This window comes from Lepisosteus oculatus, chromosome 1 (assembly GCF_040954835.1).
Source record: "Lepisosteus oculatus isolate fLepOcu1 chromosome 1, fLepOcu1.hap2, whole genome shotgun sequence".
Lineage (NCBI taxonomy): Eukaryota > Metazoa > Chordata > Actinopteri > Semionotiformes > Lepisosteidae > Lepisosteus > Lepisosteus oculatus.
In genome coordinates this window covers 33509745-33526629 of record NC_090696.1, presented here as the reverse complement: position 1 = coordinate 33526629, position 16885 = coordinate 33509745, and the positions used below count along the sequence as shown (strand labels likewise).

At 38.7% G+C, this 16885-nt stretch overlaps 1 protein-coding gene across 4 annotated transcripts in view; it reads left to right on the top strand.

Annotated features, from left to right (window-relative positions):
* The window catches only part of tbc1d2 (TBC1 domain family, member 2), a 38784-nt gene that overhangs the window by 8546 nt on the left and 13353 nt on the right, over positions 1–16885 (top strand). For all 4 annotated transcript variants that reach the window (XM_006629761.3, XM_015345122.2, XM_069189443.1 and 1 more), the window contains 2 exons: positions 12807–12942; positions 16188–16324. In XM_006629761.3, coding sequence (XP_006629824.3) covers positions 12807–12942; positions 16188–16324 — 273 coding nt within the window. The remainder of the gene's footprint in view (positions 1–12806; positions 12943–16187; positions 16325–16885) is intronic.

The following is a 16885-nucleotide window of genomic DNA, read 5'->3' as shown; positions in this document are numbered from 1 at the left end:
TCTGAGTTTGAAATATCTGAATTCAGGGAACAAGTAAAAGAACAAAAAAGGTTTCACCAACGATACCCAGTAATATTTATTGGTTATTATTCTCTTTTGTATTTTTGTACCAAACATAAGAATAAATATATCCCCACTTTCTTATGTTTTTAGTAGACTTGATGCACAAACATACTTGTTATAATTCAGATGGTAGGCTTAAAAAATCTAGAGCTGTCTATAAATGAAATTGTACAGGAATTGTACTTTTAATAAACACATATATAAGGAATAGACAGATTTGTCAAATTGATTTCCATCCCTTATATGACATTTTCTAATTTGTGTATATTAAAAAGACTGTCAATAAATAGTAAACATATTATTTTCTTTTTTTCAAAGATTGAACTTTTTAAGCAATATAATCTGATACATAGTTCCATTTTTTAAATTTTGAATAGTGCTGAATAGTGGTATTTTGAATAGCCTCATCTCAAAGTACTTAACAAGACGTAGAAAATGAACAGTTCAAGTGTTGTAACCTAATGAAATTTCAAATAAACTAAAATCATACAAACAATTTTCAGCTAACAAACCATGTTATAAATGCTCAGTGTTTGTAAATTGTTTCTAAAAAATGAAAAAAGGCTGAAATGTGTGAACAAGGTCTCCTTCATTTTCACAGTTTGGGATGATTTACAAGGAGAGAATGGCTTACAAGAAGTGATCAGATACAGTCTAGAGAACAAGTCTAAACACTGACATTAGAAGAACCTGCCTTATCTGGACGACACATGAACACTTACTTTGTTGAACAGCCATATGAAAGCCAGTTGTGCTAGACAGCATTAATATTGCTGGATTTGATCCCTGCTATGCTTTGTCTCAAGCATGGCATGCACATTCCAGATTTTCAAACTGTGTCTCTATCAGATTTCAACATGCCTGTCTCTTTACATGTGTTGTTTTAATAACTTAGGAAATGTACTGTATTAGCACACCACTGAAGTGGGAAACAGCTTCATCTTTTAAAACTTTCTACAAAAAGGGGGGTTTCATGCTATAACTGTTCCATGTAATATGTCCATGCTTTCATATACTCATATATACAGTATAGAGCAGCTTGTACAGTATATATCGTGATTATTAAACGAATATAAAAAAACAGATGCTGACAATAGTTTGTTATGCAAGCAAATTATAAAGATTAATAATTTCACACCGAAACAAAACCAAGCAGTTTTTTTTTATTTTCTGGTATACCTTAATAATATGGTAATAATCAGGATCAAACATAGACAATCCAAATATCTCCTAATAATAATATACATACAGTATCTTTACAACTAGTTCAGGTGGGTAGCTGGGTCAGCATGCGTAGGCTGCAAAGGAACAAGTAATAGGTTTATTCCTTACAACTATATACAGGAGACCTAGAATATTACAGAATTCTGTCCTATAACTAAATATACAATACCATAAAACTCCTTAATAGGTCAACAGGCCTATGTCCTAATGAAAATGGGTCTTACCTAGTAGTAAATCTCCCATTTAAACCACAGACACAAATTCCCCTGTTTTCACAATATAGGAAATTAAAATTTCCTAACATAATTAGCAAGATGAGGTGCTTGGTGTCCGACAGAATGTGGTCGTAAGACTGTTGGACTGATTGGGGAAAAAAGAATTCTCCCACGTCTCAGCTTTGGTGTTTTGATGATTTGATGATTTGATGAAGGATGTTTCTCCTTCACCCTTTTTCCTTTTCTGTTCTTTCTCCCTAATACTGTATCTCTTCTCCTGTGCTTATGCTGTGGTCCAGTCTTATGGAGGCTGGCTTAATAACCAGTGGCGACCATTGAACATTTATTATTTAAAATGGTGGTCTTAATAATTTACCTGAGTAGTTAAGAACTCCCTTCTCATCTGGTCTTCTTCCATGTTTACTTTCCACTTGGCCCACGAATGGGTATATAAATATTAAAATATTGCAACACAATATTCATTGTTACCAGCCCTCTGCGTAAGATAGTCAAGTTTCAACTTTGCTGAAACTCAGCAGCCTCCCCCCCAGTCACGATAATATTGTATTTTTTCAAAGGAAAGCTTTGTAGGTGTACTTTTCCTAGGCTTAAACCAATGTATTCCAACATTTGAGACATTGCTGAATATACTTGCAATTTAACATAGACTTCTACTGTTCTATTTAAAAATGTTTGGCATAAAACACTGTGTTATGTAATGGAACCATTATGCATTCTACTCTTACTGTTCCATTTAAGGTTTTAAATGTCAGCCTGCTATTTCGTCACTGTGACCCATTCTATCTACTTCCTTTTGTATAGGAAGTATTTTATGTAATAATCACAGTAGGTGAAATCTGGTTAGAGAGGTTAGTGAGAGGTAGTAAATATACACACACAGATAAATGCAGTTCTTGTGAATGTGGCTTTGATGACCACAATGGTAGATCTAGTGTGAGACATATGACTTTGGCCTGTGCAAGTGCATTTTAGTACCAGCTTCCCTGTTAATTTCTAACACCTCCTTGCATATGAATAGTGTGCGTGTGATGGGTGCATCCTTTGCTGTAAAATACTGTTCAGAACTTCCTGAGAGCAGTTACAATGTAATAAAGCCTCAATGAGCCTCACGGGTCAGCCCCCATCCCACAGCTACTTCTCCCTAATTAACAATTTCAAAGAGTGTTCAGGCAGTGTTCTAACATTGTTTGTGAAGAGTGTTTAGAGCAGTAATGATTAGAATCCCCTTCCATGCTTTTTCATGTTACCGTAGGTGATCTATGTGTTTCTCTGGAATTCTGCATTTGTTGTGACAAAGGATTACAGGCAACACATACCCCTCTAGGCCCATGTCTGTTCAAAGACTTGGCATGACAAGATGGATTGCTGCATTTGAGCTGCATTAGAAAGAAGGTATTCTCCAGCAGTGTGGACACCAGCTGTACAGAACATGACCAACAAAACCTTACCTCTGGCAGAGTCTTTCAATTTGAGTATGTTACATTCCTGGTCTCTTGGCCTGCTGCTAGAACATTATTCTGTCATCTCTTCAATTGGTTCTAAAGACTTCTTTGATCTCACTAGAAAGACCGAAGCATGATCCAAGACCTATCACTAAGGGACTTGTGACCTGTTCAAAGGTGTCATGGTGGCATTTTTTTACACTGCTGAAGTTACCATATACAATACACTGATCTTCTGTTTTCAGTCACAGCAGGCAGGACATGCTGGATGTACAGTCCACATAATTTTGAGGATATCTGGATATGTGTGGCACAATACATTGTATGACGTTTCATAAGAGCATTTTATTTTTGTTATTTTAGAAAATTTAAATTCCAGAAATTCCGATTTTTGTGCAGATTAGTTAATAATCCAATATTTTATTGTGCTTTTGTACAGTTTAGAATTTAGTTTCTGGAGTGGTAATAATATGGTTCCTGTGTGGCTGATCTGGAAATGCAGAGCTCAGGACCCAGGTGGGGTGTTACAGTCCAGAGATTGGTGTTTGAACCATGGCTGTGTCAAGTGCTGGTTTGAATCCTATGCGAGGCGGTAGTATTGTAGGTCCTTTCCCAGAAGGGTTCCATTAAGTACAAAAGTATCCAAGTCCGAAAAACGATAAGCGAAGCCGTAGTCGAGGGATAGACCAAGAGTTTCAAGAGCCAAAAAGTCGATTAGAAGACTAGTGTCTTTCCAAAAAGGTAGGTCACAGGTTGAGCTCGGGAGAGGTTACCTCAATAGTGAGCGGAGACTGAGTGGAGTGAGAGGGTATAAATAGGGAAGATCGTGTGGAATGATAATTGATTATTTAGTGTGTGACTCTCTATGGTGAGAGGTGCTCATGGCTATACGGTGACATCTAATTGCCTGCATGCGGTTTGTGACAGGCTATCCATAGTTGGCCGACTGTGACTGGACCATGGCTGTCCGTAGTTGGCCGACTGTGACTGGACCATGGCTGTCCGTAGTTGGCCGACTGAGACTGGACCATGGCTGTCCGTAGTTGGCCGACTGAGACTGGACCGTGGCTGTCCGTAGTTGGCCGACTGTGACTGGACCGTGGCTGTCCGTAGTTGGCCGACTGTGACTGGACCATGGCTGTCCGTAGTTAGCCGACTGGCACTCCTACAGTAACATCACTCAATTAACTGAACTCTGGAATTTGGTGGGCTTTGTTTAATGGGCTCCTCCTCCTGCCAAGCAACAGCTTTCTTATTGCATCTGATTTCCATTCAGCACTAGCTCTGCTGTAGGCAATGTGAGGCTTTCAGAGTGAGAAGAAAGAATGTGAGCACGCAGCCTTCATCATTCCCATGCTCACAGGAAGGCAGGACCTCCAAGAGGGATGGTGCTCCATCCCTCGGGTTTGGCTGCTCGGGTTTACTTAGAAGCATGAGATATCACTGCCAAGCCTGCCTTCCTTTCCACTTGCAGTTTGCCAGCATGTTTCTGATGTCAGAAATGACTTGCAGTCCCAAAAGAACACTGGGAATGCCACTGGCATCTTCGCTGAATGTTGAAAATCATACCTGTGTGACTGACCTGAATTCACTTTATTTTTTATTATAGAGGTGGTATGGTAGCCCAGTGGTTAGCATTGCTGCCTCACAGTGCAATTCTGGATCTGGGGTGCTGTGGGTGTGAATTTTGTATGTTTTCCCCAGGTTTTGCGTGTCTTTCCTCCTGGTGCTCCGGTTTCCTCCCACAGTCTAAAGACATACTGTCAGATTAATTGGCTTCTGGGAAAATTGGCCCATTGCTTGTTGGGATAGGCTGCACCTCCACCAAAACACTTAATTGGATAAAGGGGTTAGCCTTTATTTTTATTATATTTTAAAACACTCCTAGGTGTTTTGTGATCAGCTGATACTTGTGTAATTCAGTGGTTGTAAAGCAAGGATTTCTCCAAATTATTGATTGCCATTTTGTCAATATAGGGAATTAATGTTATTTAAAATTTGTCTTTTTCTTTCATTCCTATATCTTTCTTTTAAAATTGTAGACATTCTAAAAAAAACATTTGATTTTGTAATTTATGGGCTAAAGTACTTCTTTTTTATTGCCTTGTGGTGTACAGTAGATAAATCTAATTCTTGTGGTGTAGATAAATCTAATTCTGGATATTATTATACGAAAAGATCATGACTGAGTTAAAGAAGTCTGGAATCTATTTATGAACATAAATAGTTTTTCCTTCCATTGTTGGATTTATTTTCAGCAACATCCTAGAATAGCCGGTAGTTTTGAAAACCCAAAGTTTACTTTAAATAAATATGGCACAAAAGAGTTTGAACAATAGACGCCTAGCTCGTAGTAGGGTGGAGCTGTGGTTGGTTATACAGCTGAGTACTTGACTTGTATGACCTACAATATTTTAATGGAACACTAAGACATTGGTAAAAGAAAAAGTTATTAATAAAGTAAAATGACATGCTTCTTAGCACTGTTATTTTCAGACAGTAACTTACAGTATATGGTGCATTGCTGTTCCATCATGATCATTAGAAAGTTTAACAAGAGCAGGTTGAGCACTACGTAATTTTATAAAGCCAGATTCAAATGGTTTAAAAAAAAAAAGTCTGAACCAGTGAGAAATAGCTTTAAATCGCTGCCAGGGCAGCACTGCACTGCAGTGGTGAATGAAATGGGTGATCCCCACCAATATGTAAAGCACTTTGGAATACAAACCCTATATAAATTCAATGAATTATTAACATTATTAATAATAATTAATATTACATGCCTACTTATCCTCACAGTAGTACACTCTCATGCCATGCACTTCTTTTCACACTCTTAGTCCTACAATCAACAGAGGTAAGGCATCACGTAGAGAAGATAACACTGCATGCCAGATCGGCTTCAGATCTGAAATGTTTGGAGAAACATAAAACCATAAGAAAAGAAGAGGAGAGGTGGGCCCTTCTAGCCCCGTTGATAGTCAGCAGTAAATCGATCTCATCCAGCTGTTTCTTGAAGTGAGCTATCCTGGACCTCAACAGCACACGACCCTTTTGGTGAAGAAGCGCTTTCCGTTCCCTGTTTCAAATGTGCTCTTCCACTTCGCCCTCTGCTTTGCGTTTCACTGTGAATTCCGAAGAAATTCCCTCTGCTAATTGTATGGATTTCAGTCAGAAAACAAGCAATCGCAGTAATGAATAGAAATGGAGATTTTCAGAAAGCTTCTAATAAAGTTTCTTTGAATTGTTTTTAAGTTTTAATTCTAAAACTGCAGTCACATACTGTACGTTAAAATTAAGACATGCATTCAAACTGAGAACTTGTTAAGGGATAGCAAACAATGTGTACTGGTAAGGGGTAACTTCTCAAACTAATGTGATACGATTAGCAGATTACGACAGGGATCCCTACACAATACAGATGATAACTTATCTTAATTTCTATCAATGAGCTCGATTCTGGTATAGTTGAAAAATTTTGCGGATGTTACCAAAACAGGAAAATTAGCAAACTCCCTAGGATGTAAGATGTTTGAGAAGATTTAAATAGAATGTAAGACTGTGATAAACATCAAAAACTTTTAAAAAACAGCATTTTGGATACATGTAGAAAACACATAAACTATATATGAGATGTCAGGATGTGACATGAGTTAAAATAAGGATTCTATTGAAAATGCATTAAGTTGTTAAGCCTCTCATGTTGAGCGGGAATAGAATAATAATTAAACACCTCCATATATAGAAAGAATGTATATTCAGCAATAGCGGGGAATTAATTTTTTAGGTACCATATACAATTAAATGAATACAGTGTAAATTTCATTATATAAAAAAGACTTATTTTGAGGATTTAAGTTAAAAGATAAAACCAATGAAAAACAGGAAATCTAATTGTTTTTTTAATGGCGATTTCTGTAAAAAAACGTTATTGTGCCTCTTAATAGATTGGGTGATTGCAGTGGGTGTTAACCTGCAGAGCTGGTGCACACCTCAGACTTCCTCACAGTGTCACAGCAGAGTGTCATCTCCTTTAGCAGTGAAGCAACAGAAGGGATTGAGGAGGAGACATTTTCTATGACTACTGTGCAGTTTTTCACTCATTACACGGTTTATACAGCTTGAGAAAAAGTTAGTGAATCATCTGTATTCCTTAATTGCTCCTAAAGTGTGATTTTCATCAAATTCATAATAATAGATCAACACAATCTGATTAAACAAATAGTACAAAAACAATTGTTGTTTTTCTCGTCTACATTGAACACAATGTTTAAACATTCACTGTCTAAGCTGGAAAAGTATGTGAACTTCTAAGATAATGACCTCTATTAAAGGTGGTAATTGGATTCAGGAATCCCATTTAAGAGATGATTTTCAGGTGTGAATATAAAAAAACCCACAAAGTTTGGTTACCAGCAGAGTATGCTCTTTACAACACTGATTTGTTGAAGTGAAACATGTCCCAATTAAAAGAGCTTTCAGAGGACCTCACAAGAAGAGTTGCCAATGCTCATAGAGCTGGAAAGAGTTACAAAAGAATTTCTAAAGACTTAGAAATACCACAGTCAAGCAGATAGTGTACAAATTGAAGACATTCTGTAGCATGGCTATTCTCCCTAGGTGTGGTCATCCAACAAAAATCGCTGCAAGAGCGAGCTCTACATTGCTCAAGGAGGTGACGAAGAACCCAGGGTAACAGCTAAGGATCTGCAGGCGTCTTTTCACTGACTAACGTCTGTGTCATGAGGCCTCAATAAGAAAAACATTGAATGAGGGTGGTGGCCATGGAAGGGCGACGCCACAGAGGAAACTGCTGCTCTACAAAAAAACATTGCTGCCCATCTGAAGTTTGCCAAAGCTGGAAAAATCCTCTGTGGAAAGATAAAACAAAGTTGGGTGAAGCAAAACACTGCATACCAAAACAAAAACCTCTTCCTAACTGTGAATCATGGTGGAGGGAGCCACATGGTTTGGGGCAGCTTTGCTGTGCCTCAGGGCCCAGTCACATCACACTTTATAGGAACATTTAATGCTGGAATAATGATAATTCAATCCTTTTCTTACAACTGTATGCCAATTATATCTGTGTTTGCTAAATAAGAAGCACTCTGACAGTGTAACAAAGTCAACAAAGTGGGTCAGAGTGCTTCGTACAGACAAACCTAAGGACACAAGTGGCAACAAAGTGGAAGTTTGGGACTGAAAAGGGGAGGCACTTTTTTAACCAGAAAGGATGGTGGGAGGTGCAACAAGCTAATCAGACCCATAGTTGATGCCGATGCCCTGGCTTCTTTCAAGAAACAGCTGTATGAGATCCTTTGGATCAATTGACTCCTAACTGCCACAAAGTCTAGAAGGTCAAAATGGCTTCTTCCTGTTCTTATGTAACCTAACAACACAGCCTGTTTAGTGTCACTGAACTAGTACAAATCTACACAGAAGCCAGTGTGCAAAGAAAAAAAACAGAACAAGAAACACACCCCACCCATTACAGTGTAACATTCCAGGGTGATGTGACTGGAGTTCATGGTGGTCTGGAAAATCTTACTCTAGTGTTTGACTTGCTATTGTATTCCCATACACTTAGAAAGTATGAGAAACCATTGTCTAAGATTGTACATCAGTGTTTTCCGTCATCATTGAGGATCAGCTTTCACCTCAGAATTTAGTGCCATCGTTACTCCTGATGGTTATCAGGGTTCAATCCTGGACACTCTTCTGCTGGAGCTGGAGCTACTGAGCAAGTTCCAATCCAGTAGGATAGACAGTGGACCCAGTATACCTTCCTCTTGTAGGAAGGAATCTACACAACTGTATTTACAATGCATTGTTTACCATTCATGTTTCAGTGAAAGAAAAATGTGTAAAACAACATACAAAGTCTCTGAATTGTGTGTTGTTTAAGGTCAATTTGTCATTATGGCCCAAAATACTGTTGGAATAAGGCTAGTAACAATTAAATTGTTGCTGTAGATTTTAATATTGTAACGCAACGGGGGCTCAGGCGGGCGCCCTTGCCGCATTAGGTCGGCCCCTGCACCGTCCGGGGCTCGAACCCGGGACTTCCGCGTCTCTCTGCAGCGACCTAGCCCCGTGAGCTAAAGAGAGATCTCTCTACAGCCCAGTAGCTGTGGTCCTGCTATCACAGGGAAGGGCGGTGACGTCACCCGCTCTGGTACGCCGGCTCTTACACAGTGCCTGTCGGCCGTAAGCGTTACAATATATTTATTCATTTATGAAGCACTGGTCCATCATACAAGATGCATCTACTCTTTTTGTGTTCATAAATTTATATTTAGAAATACTACATCGCCTGCACAAGTACTTGTGTATTTGAATATGTCTTACTCATCCTGTTATCATGCAATCTTTTACATTTTGGTAACGTTGCATGCCCCTTCAATACTGGTGGCAGGAAACAGTATCTGGTAAGAGGTCTTCTTTCTATTGAGCGCTGTTTCCCCCTTGCTCAGCACCAGTGTCTTATTTTCAAGCCTCTTAACCTGGGAAGCGTTGTCACATTCTGCCTACTCCAGAACAAATTTCCATATCTCTGTTTCATGTAATTCTGCAGCAGCAAAAAAAAAACACCTGGAAGGAACTTTAGGGCATTGCAGCATCTCTATAAACTTTCAGCACCAGTTAAAAATAAATTTCAACCTGCTAAAAAAACATCTCAGACGGCAGTACTCCGTCTACCTACGCAGTCCAGAGTGTTCCACAGCAGTGCGCACTGAAAAGTCAGCACCAACCGTCAAGACAAGCCAGGATTAGCACCGTGAATGTTTAACTTGTGTGTGGAAGCAGAGTCACTTTACTGGCATGAGAGGGTTAATGAGCTGAGAACCAGGTGGCATTTGATTGCTCTAAGGCAGCCTTGTATTTTTAGCTCACAGTTACAGCACTGCTTGGCAAAAACAGTGCTAGGGATTTTGTTTCCACACAGACTGACAAACAGACAAGCACTTCTGTGCCAGAAGTTTAGCTTTATTTTTGTAAAAGTGACAGTCTCATCAAATGCATTTTGTTTGCACTAAACGTGGGATGTTTGCTTGTTTGTGTTTTAAAAAAAAACAGTTTTATCAGGGTAGATTTATAAATTAACCATGGCAGTGGTATTTATATGGAAGTGATTTCCGTCACATTTATTGAGGAGCGTATTGTGATTTTTAAGGTAATTGACGCACTGAGCTATAGTTTCAGATGTTACCCATCATGGTGAAGTTGAAAAAGAATTCGATACAAACCATAAGCCCAGATCGTCGGCCTTTGCATTAAATATAAAGTTTGAGGTATGATTATGAATTTAAATTCTTTAGACAGTGTATTAAAGAAGGAAATAAACATTCTAAGAAATATAATAATTCTGCAGGCAGTATCGCATTGTAAACACAGGTATATTTTTGCGTAGTCTGTGGCTCTGAACCTCTGTTAGAATGCACACTTTTAAACTTTCTTTCAATTTCTCTGTGGGATGACTTTTTCTTACTTGTGTCATCCATGCTGACTCATTCGCTAATTATTTTGTGTCACCAGCATAGCAAACCTCTCCCTTAAGGCAGGGAAATATTGAGTAATTGCTCTGCACTGTTAAGCAGTTGTTTGGACCTGTCTTTCCAGAAACAAACGTGTAAACCAGTCTCAAACGAATACTTCACAGACGATTTTATATTCAGAGTTTTTTAGGAGCTTAGAATGGGGGACTAGGCCTGACTTATTTTAACTAATAAAAACTGTATAACCTGCCACTTTACTTTGCAAGCTCAGAATATTTAATATTTTAGTCTTTGGTGGCCAAACCTGACGTGATGTCAAATTGACACACAGTAAGATATGCAAGTCTAGGGAAAACAGATACACAAGTGCCTTGCAAAAGGATTCAGGCTCCTCTAAATGTCTCATATTGTGAAATGACATATATATTTTTATAAACTTAATATTTTATTTGAAATCTGAATGCCCAAGCTGAAGACTTTCAATGGTAAGATAAGTGACAGTAGAACTGAAGATAACTCAGCAAAGACTAAAGAGAATAATCTGAAATATGTTGAGAGCATAACTATTCAGGCCTGTGAACTCCATTTTGAGGGAAGCATCTTTGGCAGCAATTACAGCCACAAGTCTTTTTGTCATGGATTGTACCAACTTTATACACCAGTTTGGTGTGATTTCTGCAAGATAAAACACTGCTCTGCATTGTAGGAATTGGGCAAAACACAAACACAGATGAAACAAAACCCTAACTCTTGAGCTCTAACTAAATTTATCTTGTAAATGTTTTGAATAGCTTGAGAGGTAAGCTGCTTACTGCCTCCAAAAAACCTACCTGACTGAGGGATGTTACAGAGTATTTCATTTTGAAATATTGAGAACCACTGTTATTGCAGAAAAGCGGAGGCGACTACTTACTATACAAATTTGTGTAGCTTCATTTAGGTTTGTAGCATAGCAAATGGGGTTGAGTCTATTTATGTAATCGGTGTATTATAGTTTTTCCTGACATTTAACCCCACATCTGGATGATGTGACAGCAGCCATAGTGCACCAGAATGCTCACCACACATCAGCTGTCAGTGAGGAGGAGAACAGAGTGATGAAGACAGTTCAGAGATGGGGATTATTTGGAGGCCATGACTGGTAAAGGACAATGGGGTAATACACCAATGTGGCCAGGACGCTGGGGTAATACACCTACTCTTTTTGAAAAGCTCCCTGGAATTTTTAATGACCACAGAATCAGGACTTCGGTTTTACATCTCATCTGAAGGATGGCACCTTTTTACAGTATAGTGTCCCTGTCACTATACTAGGGCATTAGGGCCCACATAGACCCTACTGGCCCCTCTAATACCTCATCCAGCAGCAACCTTAGTGTTTCCCAGGAGGTCTCCTGTCCAGGCACCTGTTTAGCTTCAGTTGTGAGTTGCAGGGTGATATGCCTGTTGAGTTAATTCAACAGAAATGAGTCAAAGACTTCCTAAAGGGGAGGAAAGTAAAAGAAAGAAATCAGTTATATAAAAAATCCTTCTGTGCATTTTAAAATTGAATTATGTATCTGTTTTGCATTTGCTGTACAGTTGACAACTTATTTTCTGTTTCTGTTCTGTATTTTTTTGCTGTTTTAATGACATAAAGTTGTTTTCGCTGTTTTGTTTAGAAACAATAAAATGTACAACACAAAAGAATAAATGTATGCACCCCGTACTGTATGTAACAGAAAAAGTGCTTGTACAGAAACAAAGTGCAAATACACATGAAGGTTTTGAATTTCTTTTTTGTTATAGTGTTGTAGCTAGAAACATTTCTGTTCTGGCAAATGAGTAAAGGCTGCAGAATCATACAGTATTTTCCCTCTCAACAGATTTTATCAGAGTTTGCTCCATCTGCACTTAAAAACAATAGTAACTGTAAATTAACATGATGGAGTGTGGTTTTAATTGCAGAGATGCACTGCAACGGTTTGTCAGCAGCATTGAAAATCAAGGGCACCTACTCTGCGTTGTCTTCCTGAAATAACCTCACTGCATGTCATCACTTTGCATAACTGCTTGGTTTATAATCTTTCAGTAGTTCGAAACATTAGTGAGCAGATGTAACCCTTATAGAGAAGGCTTCTTAGAAATAATTAAGTAGAAATAATTACAAGTACCATAAAATCACTTTTAATTATTTTTTGTGGAAAATGTCAGTTCTAGAGCATTAACTCCAAATAAGCAGTGGAATCATATAGGCTCACTGTGCATTTCTCCAGTTTGTCATATGTAGTACAGTAGGCTGGCATGTCCTCCTCTTTCGTATTTAATACGCAGTCTGTTGAAATCCGCCACTTTTTTTCCCCCAGAACAATCTGATGACTTCTTACCAGCAGTAAAAACCCCTGTGGGCCTTGTGGGAGAGGAAGCAGCCTGCCTCCCAGATCCATGGCAACAAACAACCCTGCAAAAACTCTCCCTGAAACACCCTCTGACAGAGCTGCAGTAAGTACGCCAGCCACCCCCCGCAGGCCAGGCTCTGGCCCAGGACTGTGAAGGGATGTCAAGTGAACTTTTGTTCTTTACTCAGAGGACACAGAACAGTGTTTGGGGTATCCTAAAGTGCCCCCCCCACCAATCCACATACACCAAAAACACATTCTATGAACATTCTCAAATTAAGATACAAAAATGACATTGAATGAAAGGATTTTAGCAGCAAGGTTGAAATGCTTTATTAATTCAGGTGGGTAGCTGCGTCAGCATGCGTAGGCTGCAAAGGAACAAGTAATAGGTTTATTCCATGCTGAAAAAAAGAAGAAAGAGAACACAACGTTCTGACACCTGAAGAAGGCTCCACGGCCGAAACGTTGTGTTCTCTTTCTTCTTTTTTTCAGCATGGAATAAACCTATTACTTGTTCCTTTGCATGCTTTATTAATGTTCATGAGAAAAGAATTGCTATCTAAAACTCTTTATAAGGGATGATGTTTGGCAATGAAAGTAGCGAGATAAAAGCAGGCCCTTATTCGGGGCCTCTATTCAGGTGAAGTCAAATAGTTAAAGTGGACAGGAAACCAGATACGTTTGGAGCATCGACTGTATTAAAAATAGTTTGATTCGTTTGCATCTGTGCTCAGGTACCCGTCATCTTTCTCCACAGGTTCTGACCTGGCTTAAATTAAATTACACGGGGGAGAAATCATACATTCAATTCAGATTAAACTTAGTGTGTATTTATGGTTGCTGTTAAGCCATTTTCCAGATTAAGATTTATTTCTTACAGTATTTATATTCAACCATAGAGCATTAAAGGAACATATTTTGCTTTAAAATCATGAAAGCAATCATTCATCTAACACTTGTCTTACAAGTTAATCAATTCCTTTGGTTACGTGATGTTCCACCTCTTATAGGATTTTCATATACTGTATAGTACACAATGCAAAAAACAATAGTTGCATCCCAGTGAAGTAATTAGGTCACACGGCTGCAGATCTGGTGCTTTCTCTGGTGGTTGACATGACTACAAAGGAAATATTTGATGAGAGTGATGAAATTAGTAGCAATAGCATTGCAGGGACAATTCAAACACTTAACAAACAGGAACTCCCCTTTATTTTAAGACTCAGCCTTTACCAAATTGCATCTGATAGTGTATTTATATCTGTTAACTTCTCATGGTTAATCTTATTGTGATTAATTTGCCACATTCAATGTTTGGAGCCATTAAGATCATTTTCAACTGTACATCGCTCTGGATCAAAGCATCAGACAAATTAGTAATCATGATGATAAACAATTTTGTATACTAGTATGATGAAAGTCAAATCAATTGTTGCGATACATTTAATTATATATATATAATTGCATTCACCTCCTTCTTGTGATGTCCCATTTGGAGCACTTTCATGGTTGAAAGAAATGAAATGTTTGTAAAACTTACAAAGAAAACTAGGGAGGAAAATTGAAATCACCAGATCTGTTATCAGTTGATCTTAACTGCCGCTGTTCATGGTAAAGTTGAATTGTTCTCTTTATGTCAGTGGGGGAAATAAAGGTTGACTGTCTTTTTGAAAATAGAAAAATACCCATTTGACCCAAAAGGAAGTTTGTCTTTCAGGCATTAATTTTACAGTGTGTGGTATATTTAAACAAGACAACGACAGATGTGGGACTTCCTGTAAATGAGAATATTGATCATACATCTGTTGCTGTGATAAACGAATACTTAACTCTGCTCAGATTCCTCAATTTGGACTTTGAAGAACTAGAAAAAATGAAGGAATACAGTAAATGTACACATGTGCTAGATATAAATAATAATATTCTATCGTTAGAGCATTTTAAATTCATTTGAAATTATAGTTACTAACCTACAGTAAATCTTACACATACTTCATTGCTTTCATAGTCCCACCTCTGTGAAAAGGAGTGAATATGGAGATTATCATGGATAAAGATCTCAAACATCCAATAACAGGAGTCAATTTCAGTTTTCATTTATATTGTAACGAACACATAGTTCCTAGGAACTGCTGAGGGTTATAATGTTTTTTTCACTTTCTTAAGAAAGTTTCCCCTTTGTTTTTTTTATGTGACCATATCTTTCCGGCTGACACTTCTTGCCGGTTTGAAATGCTAGCCCACGTTTTCACTCAGGTCCTCTCCTCAAAATGGGCCCTTTTAGCGAAATGGAAGGTTGGCAACATCATTGATTATCCACAGGCCTCTGGGAGCCTCTTTGAAAACATAATAGAGAAGTTGCAGTGTGTTCTCTGATGTAGGTATTGTCCAATTGACACAGCCCATCAGCTTCCACAAATGCTGAAATAGATAAAAAAACAGAAGTAAACCTGCTTTGCTTTATCTTCCCGTGGATTGCAGCAGACACTTGCCAGGCAGGTGTTCCAGCTTCCTGTTTTCTTCTCATGCCCCCTGACAGTGAGGTTCAGGGGCTGTGTTTTGGCCCATTTACTCATTATTGTGTTGTATTTGTGACACACAGAAATGCAGTGGTTAGATGTTGCTTTTAAAAATTAATTGTCCTTTCTAACTTTAATCCCAAGCCAGACAATTTGACGGGGGTTAATTAAGTTAAGGTTCTTAAAAAAATTAAATACAACAGAGATGGCTTTATGTTGTTAAACAGTCAAAAATTATCCAGACCATAGTCTATAGCAAGAACTGTCCACTCCAGAGAAAGGTGGCAGAAGTAACAAATCAAATCCTCTTGCCTGGTCAAAATATAGGAGCAAAGACACAAAAATGAATTTACCTCAGTCACAAATGTTGAATGACTAATTATACAGGGTAAATACTCAATATCTGACTCTTGTCTTGAGTATTTACTTGCACTTAACGAAGGCACCAACGTATTCCCTCATACAGTATGTAATGTTTTATTTATTGTCTTATTTTACAATCATATTAAATCTTGGAAACAAAAGGTAATTGTTTTCCTCCCTGATGTTTGAATCCCTGAGGGGTTGTTTGTGCTGCTATACTGTATATAAGTGATTCTCACTGGTCCTGGAGAGACTCAGCCCTGCAGGTTTTATAGGGGAGTCAGACTCCTGCAAGATTAGAGGCTTATAACTGGTTCAATGAAGTCATTCAGAACTCAAGTGGATTGAGGGAGATGGAAAAAGACGCTTTGACTCTCTGGGGCCAAGAGTGAGAATCACTTGCATCTTGTTGAGCGTCTTGTCCTCAGCCATTGGTCTGTGTGTGTTGCTACTGCTCTGACAGAAACCAGGTGCAGAGTATTCGAATCAGTCGATCGTCCCACGATTTCGGATGTAGTGTCTTCCATGTTGAAGAGCCTCAGCTGCCTCCCACCCCATCCAATAAGGAGCTTCTCCCACCAAGGACCGAGGAAAATGCAGGTTCGTCCTTTCCATGTCCATTTTATAGTGTCCATCCCTGGGAAGCTGGAGCCCTGAGTCTTCTTAGAAAAGTGAACACGGCACTCCATAGTTCTCAGGATGCTTTGAAAGTTGAGGTTAATTCCATGCTGATAAGGAGAAACACAATGTTTCAGCTGTTGAACCTTCGTCAGGAGTTAGTATCGGCCAAAGCATCAAGCCCTTTTTTTTATTTCTTCGCAAAACCTGGTGCCACTGTAGTGGTGGCGCAGCGGTTAAGGCTCTTGACAGGACGGTCATGGGACCAGGTCCCGGCTGGGACTCTGCTGTTGTACCCTTTTGCAAGGCGCTTCACTCAGATTGCGCCAGTGAATTCCCTGACTATCCTGGCCGTCTCCATAAATGCAAATTTGTCTTGAATTAACATATCTGATTAAAATAAACGATATAGCCATTCTAAATATTTATGCAAGTAGAAGAGTGGGCAGTGCTGTAATGATCTGTGTCTTTAACCACAGAGTGCCTAGAAGTGAGTCATAAAATGTCATAACCTTTTCTCAGTAGACAGCTCTTACAGCTCTG